The sequence below is a fragment of the Phocoena sinus genome, chromosome 14 (genome assembly GCF_008692025.1).
Source record: "Phocoena sinus isolate mPhoSin1 chromosome 14, mPhoSin1.pri, whole genome shotgun sequence".
NCBI classification, from domain to species: Eukaryota; Metazoa; Chordata; class Mammalia; order Artiodactyla; family Phocoenidae; genus Phocoena; species Phocoena sinus.
In genome coordinates, this window is record NC_045776.1 from 89,607,481 (window position 1) to 89,619,743 (window position 12,263).

The following is a 12,263-nucleotide window of genomic DNA, read 5'->3' on the forward strand; positions in this document are numbered from 1 at the left end:
TGGCTTAGCAGGTCTTTCCTTAAAGCACTTCCTTCTGGCCTCTGCTATTTAATAAGACATTTGCAGTCATTTGAATCACTGTTCCCTATAAGTGATGTGATTTTGTCTTCATCTTGTAGCAGTTTGGTTGTGATGTGATTGGTCATGGATTTCTTTGTTTATCCAGTTGGGGGGTTCACTGAGCTTGTTGAATTTGCAGGCTTATATCTTTTGCCAAATTTGGGGGAGGATTTAGCCTCATATAGCCCATTTCTTGAAACTTTTTTTTCACCATGCTCTTTCTTTTCTCTTTCTGGGACTCCCATGACATGCATTTGCTTTGTCTTGCAGTGACCTGAGCTCTTTCCATTCTCAAGTTTTTCTCTCTTGGTTGCTCAAAATGGATACTTTCTATGGACTATCTTTCAGATTCCCTTGCTACTCTCAAAGTCTGTGGTGTGCTGTTTCTTATTTTCTGATGGTATTCTGGATTTTTAAAAGAGTGTTTGTGCTTTCTTGTCATCTTAGGAGACTTTGGGACAGAAATCCATCTTGATCTAAAATCCAGATACCTTTCTAAATGTTAAATTTGGTTGTATCACTTCCATCCTGTAAAAGCTCTAGTGGCTAACTGTCAGCAGCAAGAAGGTGGTGTGGTCACCACGTCTGCCCTGCCTCCACTGTGGCCTGCAGTCCAGTCACTACCCCACGCCCTGTGACCTTGTCTGACTGAACTGTTTGTATCACCTCAGCCCCAGCAGTGCGGGGCCCCATATTGGAGTTGCTGTCTCTTAGAATGCTTTTGCATCTCCTCTTCTGTAGAAAGCACTACTAATTTCCTAAAACTCATTTCAAGCTTCACCTCTTCAATAGAGGCTGATGTGACCACAAGTGGAGTGCCATGCTCCCTGCTCCTGACCCATGTCATGCCCTCCCTGTCTTTCTGTCTCAGCTCTTAAAGCAGTTTCTTTTATTTATAAGTGTACATGTTTGCAGCTGTCTACAAACTGAGCAGTTTCTTAGGATACTATTTTATTATCTGTCTTTCACTGCCATCTCTTCTGGTGTCAGATTTGAGGTTCAGTAAATATTTTGTTGGTGGTTTGGAAGATTTAAAGTCGTGTATTTCAGTTCTCATGTAAGTGGAAGGATGAAAGAATGCATAATGACATTTTATCTCACAAAATAAGAGTGCAAAAATAGGGACCCAGTAGACATTCTGTAACTTGCCTTGGTGAGAATGATGTGCTCAAGCTCTGGTACTTCTTTCCCACATCACCTAGTGAAAGCTGCTTCTGATTCGCTGGGATTGTGCTCTTACAGGGGTCGTTCTCATTTGAAGATTTATCTGTGGACTTCACCCAGAAGGAATGGCAACTACTGGCCCCCTGTCAGAAGGACTTATACAAGGATGTCATGTTGGAGAACTATAGCAGCCTTGTGTCACTAGGTAAGAGAAGAAACTCCCTGGCAGTCCAGCAGTTAGGACTCTGTGCTTCGACTGCAGGGGGCAAAAGTTTGATCCCTGTTTGGGGAACTAAGATCCTGCAAGCCGTGAGTGTGGCCAAAAAAAGGAAAGAAAAAAAAAAAAAAAAAAAGCAAACTTGCCCAGAGGACCTCATATTGTGTCTAGTACCTGCTTCTTCTTTTTTAGCTGCTGAGAGCTCTGGGACCTCCAAATCTTTTAATGATTTTGGACCTAAATTTAGGAGATCAAAGTTCTTGGACTGTGACTCCAGGGAAAGTATTTGGATCTCACCTTCCAATAATGAAGTCTTAATTTCATTGTGCAGCCTCTGAAGTTAATAGTAACAGTGGTAGTGGTAACTCCTGAAACATGTAATTAACTGTATTTCACATATCGTGCGTATATTGGCTCACTTAATCATAAGAGCAATCCTATGTGGCAGGTGTGTTACTTTCCTTGTTTTCTTTCTTTTATTCTAATGAGGAAATTGAGGCAAAAGAGGTTAAGTAACTTTCGCAAGGACTGACAGCTAGTAAATGAAAGAGCCCGGATTTGAACCCAGGCAGACCAGCTACAGAGTCTCTGAATGGTGTATGGTTTTGGACTTGAATTATAGAAGTCAAAGATTCTTAGACCTTATTAGCCACTGGGAAGACCATTACCTTTCCTCTGAGAATTACTTACTCTGTTGGTATTCAGATGGGTGGCTTCACTGGGTCAACTAATGCCAACCCTTGCTCATTCTTCAGAGGCCCCAGAGGTCAAGCAGTGGGGGCCAAGGCCTTTGTCATTTCCCCTGAACAGGGTATGAAGTTATGAAACCTGGTGTCATCCTCAAGTTGGAGCACGGAGAAGAGCCGTGGACAGGAGATGGAGAAATTCCAGGTTCAGACTCTTCAGGTGAGTGTTTGAGGACCAGACCGAGGGGAGAAGGTGGAAGTTCAGTCTCAGCTGGGTACGGGTCGGTATCTTTGAAACGTGCCTTAGAGAGCTCTTCTCAAAATCTCCAACCTTTGATGGCGATTCAGAACAGTTGATGTGAGCTACTCAGGTAAAGCACATTTACATGTGGCTTCTTTGCTCATAGCTTGAAGTGAAATATTTCCAGCTGGTCTGGGCCATGATGTTATTCCCTGTCTGTCACCTCTGGGACTTTGACTTCTCGTTAGGTGTTCTGTCCCCTGATGTGGTTAAGCCTCTTTTGTCCTCCCTCCTTCTGTGATCAGAGACACCTGTGCTTGTCCATCAGGGCTTTATTTTCCCTCACTTTGGGCATCTCTGGCATGAAGCGCTCTCTCTTCAGTCTCATTGTCAGAAAATGGATTTTCGTTCCTCCCAAACCATCGGTCCATTTCTTCCCTTTTTTTTTTTTAAAGGAATGTAGCACAATCATTTTTTAAAATTTTTTTAAATTTTTAAACAAATTTATTTATTTGTTTATTTTTGGCTGCGTTGGGTCTTCATTGCTGCACGTGGGCTTTCTCTAGTTGCGGAGAGCGAGGGGCTTCTCTTCGTCGCAGTGCACAGGCTTCTCATTGTGGTGGCTTCTCTTGTTACGGAGCACGGGCTCTAGGTGCGCAGGCTTCAGTAGTTGTGACATGTGGGCTCAGTAGTTGTGGCTCGAAGGCTCAGGAGTTGTGGTGCACAGACTTAGTTGCTTAGTTGATCCCATGGCATGTGGGATCTTCCCAGACCAGGGCTCAAACCCGTGTCCCGTGCACTGGCAGACAGATTCTTAACCACTGTGCCACCAAGGAAGTCCCATCTTCCCTTTTTAAATTAGGTTCCGGTGTGCTTTTTCTGGGGCTTAGACACCATGGAGTACCTGGAATTATCTCTTCCTAACATGTTTTCTTATTATTTAAGTTTTTTGCCCTTTGGAAAACATCTTTTTAAAGACTTCTCTATTCCCACTTAAAACTGGGCCTAATCTTGAACTTCCCAAATTGCTAGATAGATCCAGGTTCTCATCTCCTTTTGCAAGTTGTCTTATGTGGCACCACCAAGCATCCAGCAGTGCTCTGATCAGCCGGACCTCCCTCCTCTTTCCCCGCTGTGATATTGACTTACTTCAAGGTCCCTCAAAAACAGACCCTGAGATACTTATCTGAGTGCAAGAACTTAGTGGGGCTGTGACCCCACAGTGTTAGTGGGAGAAGAGGAAGTGAGATGGGGCGGGGGAGGAATGCACAAAGGGTGTGCTGCTGGGAACCCTCTGAAGGACCAGGAAGCTGGTATCACCGTAACCCTCCTGTCTCTCAGTGACTGAGCACTGCTGCAGGGATCATTAGGGCTCCAGAGTGTTTAGCATGCCTGCACACGGCCCAGATGTGCACTTGCAGCCCACGGAAGGTCTTGGTGAAGAGATGTGGGCACCTGGGGTGGGCCCCACAGTCAGCCCGAGCTGCAGTGTCCTCTGAGTGTAGCTGAGGGAGTAGGTGAGGCTGAGGACCCACGGAGCAAGCCCATGTGGCCTGTTCAGCTGTTTCCTCCTTCCCCCCAAGTTGCTGGTTGACTCTATTCAATCTACTGTCTGCTTTCTGTTCTTGTTTACAGCATTTAAATTTTTTTCAGTACCTAGAGGATAGACATTGTATTCAGACTGGGAAACTAAGCTTTAAAAGGCATTCATTCCCTCAGATAGCATTTCTAGGTTTTATTCAGTAAGCACAACTATAGAAGGGTTCACAGGGTTTTTTTTTTCCTAGAACAAGTCTTGCAAGTAAATGGTCACATCACTTGGCACAAGGATAACCAAGAGAAGCTTAAAAATATGAAACAAGATCAACAATGTGATGCACTTGGAAAAAATTTCAATCTGAGCATGAACTTTGTTCCTTTAAGGAAATCAAACAGTGAAGGTGATATAGGTGGATTAATTTTAAAACATCATATAGATTTACTTATTCCAAAAGCAGATTATGGAAAAACAGAACCAGCTGACTTAAATGTATTTGATAAATTGTTTCTCCATACCAAGACTGAGGAAACTGATACTTGGTTAAAATACTATGAATGTGATAAGTATGATAAAGCTAGCTGTAAGAAGTCACAGATTATCATATATCACAGAACCCGTTTAGGGGAGAAGCTCTATGAATGCAGTGAATGTAGGAAACGCTTCAGTAAGAAATCAAGTCTCATTAAACATCAGAGCAGACACATAAGAGAAATAGCCTATGGCTGTGGTAAATGTGGCAGAACCTTTCCCCAGAAGTCACAGTTCATTACACATCACAGAACGCACACAGGAGAGAAACCTTACAGTTGTAGCCAGTGTGGGAAAGCCTTCTCCCAGAAGTCACAGCTGACATCCCATCAGAGGACACATACAGGAGAGAAACCGTATGAATGTGGTGAGTGTGGGAAAGCCTTCTCCCGGAAGTCACACCTCATATCACACTGGAGGACACACACAGGAGAGAAGCCCTATGGATGCACTGAATGTGGGAGAGCCTTTAGTGAAAAGTCAAATCTCATCAATCATCAGAGGACTCACACAGGAGAGAAACCTTTTGAATGCAGAGAATGTGGGAAAGCCTTCAGCAGGAAATCACAGCTCATCACACATCACAGGACCCACACAGGAACAAAACCCTATGGATGTAGCGATTGTAGAAAAGCCTTCTTTGAGAAATCAGAGCTCATTAGACATCAGACAATTCATACTGGAGAGAAACCCTATGAATGCAGTGAGTGTCAGAAAGCCTTCAGAGAGAGGTCCAGTCTCATTAACCATCAGAGAACACATACAGGAGAGAAGCCTCATGGGTGTGTCCAGTGTGGGAAAGCCTTCTCCCAGAAGTCACACCTCTTATCACATCAGATGACACACACTGGAGAGAAGCCCTTTGTATGCTCTAAATGTGGGAAGGCCTTCAGTAGGAAATCCCAGCTTGTCAGACATCAGAGAACTCACACAGGTGAAAAACCCTATGAATGCAGTGAATGTGGGAAGGCTTTCAGTGAAAAATTAAGCCTCACTAATCATCAGAGAATTCATACAGGAGAGAAACCCTATGTGTGCAGTGAGTGTGGGAAAGCCTTTTGTCAGAAGTCACATCTCATTTCACATCAGAGGACTCACACAGGAGAGAAACCCTATGAATGCAGTGAGTGTGGGAGAGCCTTTGGCGAGAAGTCAAGTCTGGCAACTCATCAGAGAACACACACAGGAGAAAAACCTTATGAATGCAGGGATTGTGAAAAAGCCTTCTCTCAGAAGTCACAGCTCAACACTCACCAGAGAATTCACACGGGAGAGAAACCTTATGGATGCAGTCTTTGTCAGAAAGCTTTCTTTGAGAAATCAGAACTAATTAGACATCAGAGAACTCATACAGGAGAAAAACCTTATGAGTGCAGTGAATGTAGGAAAGCCTTCAGGGAGAAGTCAAGTCTCATCAATCATCAAAGGACACATACAGGAGAGAAGCCCTTTGAGTGCAGCGACTGTGGCAAAGCCTTCTCTCGGAAGTCGCACCTCATACCACATCAGAGAACCCACACAGGAGAGAAACCCTATGGTTGCAGTGAATGTAGGAAGGCCTTCTCTCAGAAGTCACAGCTTGTTAATCATCAGAGAATTCATACCGGAGAGAAACCTTATCAATGTAGCGAATGTGGGAAAGCCTTCTCCCAAAAGTCACAGCTCATTAATCATCGGAGAACTCATACAGTAAAGAAGTCCTAGGAATGGCATTAACACTAGTCTTTGACAGAGATCTTAACTGCATTGTACTTCAGAGGATGCAGTTATGGTAAATCTTCCAGGTAATAGTCGCATCATGTTACGTGTCTGAGTCCCCGTTTAGGGTAAGGACTCTAAGTGAGGTTCAGCAGATTAACGTGTTTTTTATTACGTGTTAAAATGCATAGAGAAGAATGACCCTATGAAATGCAGTGGATTTTAAAAACCTTTCAAACCATACTCAAACCTTACACAGCAGAGAACTAACAGCAAAGAAGAATGCTGTGAATATCAGGAAGGCTTCCAGAGATCAGATCTCATTAGCTGTCAGAAACATTCCCACTGGGAATGAATCCTAGTCCAGTGAGTTAAGGAAAACTTTATGAACACAGCAAGTGAGGTAATATTTTCATCAAGAAATGAAGCTCGGGGGCTTCCCTGGTGGCACAGTGGTTGAGAGTCCACCTGCCGATGCAGGGGACACGGGTTCGTGCCCCAGTCCAGGAAGATCCCACATGCCGCGGAGCGGCTGGGCCCGTGAGCCATGGCCGCTGAGTCTGCGCGTCCGGAGCCTGTGCTCTGCAACGGGAGAGGCCACAACAGTGAGAGGCCCGCGTACCGCAAAAAAACCCCCCCAAAAAACAAAACAACAATAACAACTCCATAGGACTGTATAAGGTTCACAAAGAGTGGACCTAAATATAAATTGCGGACATTAGTTAATTAAAAAAAAAAAAAAAAAAAAAGAAATGAAGCTCATTGTACACAAAAAGTTGCCCTCAGGAATGAAAATCGATGAAAATACTAAATATGGGACAATCTTCAGCAAGTAACCCCACCATATTGTATTCTGTGGGTAAACCTAACAATTTAAAAACATTAGGAATATGTGCCCCTAGAAATAATGCTATAATGGAAAGCCATGCATTCTTTATAGACATGGGTACCAAAAATACCCAATTCTAAATGATATTTAGGCAGAAATGTGTTTTTAAAAATACGTGACTAAATTGAGTCACTGGAATATCTAAATGAGAAATTTCTCAGTGGTATGTAATTGTGGCTTATTTTCCTGTGTCACATAATGTGTTTTGTATTTAGGAATTGTGTATGGTAATGTAATTGGGAGCATGAGATGCACATGCCTTGTAGTGCCTCTGATGTCTTTTAAGACACACCACATACCACTGGTTTTTCTATTTTAATGTTACTATAAAAATGGTAACTCATACATGTCTTGTTGTTCAGTAAGTAGCATGGGTAGTATCACCACATTTCCTTTTACTTATGATTTGTTGGTTTATAAAAGGGTCTATTGTTGTTACTGACCTTTCTCTTTAGTAACAAAAGCCAACATTATATAAAGTCTTTTGCATCCCGAGTCTGAGAAGCAGTTTATACAAAAACCTGGTTAACAAGTATTCAAGGGCAGAACTGTAGAACAGCACAAGTGACTCGTGAGCAGAGGAGAGGAGGTGTGTGGACTCTGCGCTCACCCTAAACGGTGGGACCCTCTCCTCACAGAGTGCGGTGCCCCCGGTATTGTAAGTGCCATGTCACCCAAGTACAACTTGTATTTTAACCTACTGTGATGAAATAGCATGGATACTGTGTGCTGCTATTATGTTTTTTGTGTTCTGTAAAATATCTTGTAAAAAAATTAGATGCAGAAACCAGTTATTTGAGAATTTTGTGGTGAGAAGTATATCTTTGACATATTCAAGGAAGCCTATTTTGCCTTCCTGCAGATTTCTGTGATTAGTGGACAAGTATTAGGAAACAGGTTTTTTATTATTTCATCATTTGAAATATTTGTGTTTCACCAGCCTTTCACCTGTTACATCATGCACACGGGAAAGTTACCATTGCTATAAGTGTGGTTCCTTTTGAAAATGCATGAAATATTCCTGAGCTTACTTAGAATTTTGTAGTAATCTCTGTAATGTTGCTTGACAAAGTCAACTGTATTTTTTGTGTGATGGTGAAATTCAGAAAAGTCCAGGATTGGCCTTGTTTCCAAACTTGTAAAAATCAGGCCGTCTCTCATGCATAAGTTGTTTTATCAGTGTGGTGTATGGTACCTTTGATTCTAGCGTATTTTTCCCTCTAATTACCAATTTTACATCATGGTTGGAAAATTGGGACTTTTAATAAATGATAATAATTTTGTGAACCATTGTACCAGAATTTCAACAGCCAGATTATCCTTTTTTTCCACATGGTAATTTTTAAAAGTCCCATTTCCCAAATTTTTATTCATACTTAAATTTATGGACTTCCTACTTTTCTCCCTAATACCTGAAGGTCATTTTACCAGGTGGGGGAATAAGTAGTTACACTGTGGTGTCTTACTTTGTGTTTTTTTCCATTTTTTCCTTTCCATCTATCCTGGGTCTCTTTCCTCAGCCTAGAGGTTGATTCGTTAGGTCTTGGATTGAGCTCAGGAGTCTGTTGTCTAAAAACTTTCTAATTTTGCTCACTCCTATTCTAGATTATTCTGTTAACTACTAAATACTTAAGCTTAGAACTTCCTTTACGAGTTGATGGAACTTCAGCACTAGCCTCTTGATTGAATCCCAAGAGCAAATGTGTTTTCTAAGGGTCTGTTGTTAGTCATCAGGAGGGCTGATGCTGGCAGCAGAGGTTTTGTTTATCAGAGTACCTGAGGTGGAGACTCAGATGTGTTGTGTAGAATTCACTGGGAGCTCTCTCTTCTGAAGTCACAAGAGGGCTCTGATTCTGAAGTTGGAGATTCTTAGTGTCGTGTTTTAAAATTACCTTGGTAAACCACAAAAAAATGTGTCTCCACATTTCCTGTCATTGAGTCTTACCACAAACTCCACATCAAGAGGAAAGCCACTTTTAAAGTTAGACTGGATTTACTTGCAGTTTCATGAAGCACAATAAATTACAGTGAGATTGAATACGTGAGGGGGAGCATCTCCTTTCCTTTCCTCTTTCACCACCCAGTTCCCTCCACTGGCCTGGGGACGATCCTGCAGAGCACAGTTTCTGTTGTATCCCTTTTACTAAGTAGTGGATCTTCTGGAGGTCCCGTCCGTGAATTTTGAGACCTGTCTCAGGACTGCCTTGTGTTCAGCCTTTCTTTGTGGGCTTTGATATCTTCTGACAGTTATCTGTATGGGTCCATGTGTTCCTGATATTTTGGTTTCAAGAACAGCACTTGCAGAGCCCCGAAATAAAATGAACCTAAAGAATACCAGATTTATCTACCAGTACCTGTATTACATAGCAGAATATACATTCATAGACATTTGGATCCTACACTTGAGACCTCAGTCATTTGGTCATTTATTCCAGCAATATGTGCCCAGGATGTCAATTTCAGTGAGTTTGTTAGTCTACAAACATGGTACCAACAAGCTTTCAGATGTTGAGCACCTAGTCCTGGCCTACATGCTGATAAACTAACTCAACCATGACCCTTGCAGCTGTATGCATATTTTTTGCCCCTTTACTTTCATCCTTTTTTAGTCCGTTTTTCGCAATTATACGTAGTAGTTATTTTAAGATGCAATTCTGATCTTATACTCCTGTGCTGAAGTGTCGTGTGGCTAATTGTGGGCTGGAGGTGTAATATCCTGTGGTACGTGAGGACTTTACCCGTCATTTCTGAATACTTTATCTTTCCTCTTACACAGTAGTTTTTTGGCTTTCTTGAACTATTCGCAGTTCCTTGAGATTTCTACAATCTCATCGTATGCTTTTTGCAAATCTACTGCCAGTGAAATGCCCTTGTTACTTGTTAACGCCTATTCAGCATATGTGAACCTGTACATGTACTTGTCACTGGTGATATTATCATTGCATGTTTTATCTTTTCCATGAGAAAGCTTCTGGAGAGCTGGGACTATCTTGTTTGTATAATTTTAGCAACTGAAGCTTTAGTACATAAATGTGGGTGGTGTCAGTGGCTGTGTTTTCTACCACGTGGGGAAGTGTAGTCTGCAATGAGAGAGAAGAGTGAAGTCACCATGGAAGCAAAGTCATGAGCACCCTGGCTGCGCCCCAGGATCTGGTTCTTGTCTTGATGTCCGGGTTCATCTCTGCCCTTTTTCCTGCCTTGGTTGTCGGATTGTTCTGTGAGATATCCCAAACATCCTTCTAATAAATCCCCATGTTTTCTTCAGCTGGTTCAAGTTGTGTTTGTTACAACCCAACTAACAGCGAGGTCAGGCCGTGTTGTAAGTTGGGGCTTCTGGAAGCAGATACTGAGATGAAGTTTGGGGTGCAAGATGTTTATTGAGGATCAACATGAAGTGATGGGAGAATAAAAAGGAAAGGATTCGTCAGAGAAAGAAGTGACACTGCACTGCAGGTTGTGGAGACCTTGGCCAGGCCAGCGGGGGCGCTGAAGCAAGCATCGCTTGTAAGAGCATCTCACATTTGGCCAGGATGCTCAGGCCCTTACAGCCCTGAGTGGTCAGTCAGCAGAGGCAGGCTGCCCTGGGAAGGGAGTGACCTCAGGTGAAGCGGCTCTTTCCCCCCTGGGGCCAACTCTGGATGCACTGGCGAGGGGGGAGGCGTCCCTGCCGCTGGGCAGAAGGTCGTTCCCTGAAGAGGGACCTGGGTGGTGTATCTCCATGACCGCACAGAGCATCCCTTCCCAGTGCTGGGCGTGTCTAAAGAGAGACGAACAAAAGGGAGATCAGGACAAACTACAGCTCTCCTGTTGCAGTTGTTTCCTCTCATCTGTTACCCATTCCAGATTCTCACACGGCTACAACCCATGCTGGCGTCAGCATGAGCCAGGTCCTCGAGAATCTGAGGGGCATCTGAGGCCTGGTCACCGTGCCCTTCTCAGATCCCAGCTGCTGAGTTTCTCCAGGTACCGTCACAAGTGGGCAAGGAAGCCCCAAGAAGCCCTTCGGTGGGTCACCCGAGTCCACTCAGACTCCTCTTGGCCCAGCTGTAGCAGCAGCCAGTTCTCCCCATGGTGTGTCAGACACCCCTGCAGAGACCACGGCTTCACTCACCTGATGGCCCCTGGGTACAGGCACACAGTCCCCAGGTTGGTCATGGGCTTCTTATAATTAAGTGGAAGATGCTCTGTCCCTGTGAAAAGTGTGTCCCTTTTGGGGTTCAAGACCTCTAACTGCAGAGCCCGGAGTGGACAGTACTGGAAGCACAAAGGCCCCTGGAGGGTCGTTGGTAGCGGTGGTAGGTGAGGCCTACCCTCACTTCAGCACCCAGACCCATGGGTTCTTCTACTTTGAGGACACAGCACCATATAAAGGGCTTTTGTCCAGTTCATAGGCTGCACTTTGAATGGTGGCACCCTGTCCTGACAGAATATTGCTTCTGAGCTGGGGCTTCAGCTGTGCTTTCACTAGGCTGTTCCAAAGCTCTCTTGCACAAGCAGCTACAGGGTGCACCCAGTGGGTCCTTTTGTGCTGGGCATAGTCTCGCACACCCTTTGGCTGCAAAGTGGGTCCTCTGGTCTGATGCAGCGTATGTGGGATCCCATACTGGCTGATCAGACATTTCATAAGCCTCTGGATAGTGGTGCTGGCTGAGGCCCTGTGGGCAGGAAAGAAAACACATACCTGGAATATGTGTCTCTCCTGTGAGAGACACACCAGCCTTTTGAGGGTCAGCATAGTCAAGTGCCAGTTGGTCTCCCCAAGGAATGGTGCTGTACTGGGGCTCAGTCTTGGTCTCTTATTTTAGACACTCTGTAGTGGCCAAATCAGCCATGGTGAGAGAGGCTCTGTGCTGTTGGACGGGGTGGACATTCTTGGCAATTAGAGTAACCCTTGCATTGGATCCCTGGCCTTTGGTTAAGGGCCACCGTGGTGGGGAAGGCCAGATGGATGGCTCTGAAACTTACTCCCCAGATAAGATAGTAAATAAAAACAATACTGGGACTTCCCTGGTGGCGCAGTGGTTAAGAATCCTCCTGCCGACGCAGGGGATACGGGTTTGAACCCTGGTCCAGGAAGATCCCACGTGCCGTAGAGCAACTAAGCCTGTGCTCCACAACTACTGAGCCCGTGCTCTAGAGCCCGCGAGCCACAACTACTGAGCCTGTGCTCTAGAGCCCGCGAGCCACAACTACTGAGCCTGTGCTCTAAAGCCCGCAAGCCACAAGTACTGAGCACGCAT

At 44.3% G+C, this 12,263-nt stretch overlaps 1 protein-coding gene across 9 annotated transcripts in view; it reads left to right on the plus strand.

Annotated features, from left to right (window-relative positions):
- ZNF84 (zinc finger protein 84) overlaps nt 1–12,263 on the plus strand; it is a 35,291-nt gene that overhangs the window by 17,810 nt on the left and 5,218 nt on the right. For 8 of the 9 annotated variants that reach the window (XM_032603494.1, XM_032603495.1, XM_032603497.1 and 5 more), the window contains 3 exons: nt 1,303–1,429; nt 2,252–2,347; nt 4,156–10,287. In XM_032603494.1, the coding sequence (XP_032459385.1) occupies nt 1,303–1,429; nt 2,252–2,347; nt 4,156–6,140 (2,208 nt within the window). In that variant the 3' untranslated portion in view covers nt 6,141–10,287. Of the gene's footprint in view, nt 1–1,302; nt 1,430–2,251; nt 2,348–4,155; nt 10,288–12,263 lie in introns of those variants that run through there. The other variant, XR_004345497.1, reaches the window with a different exon arrangement.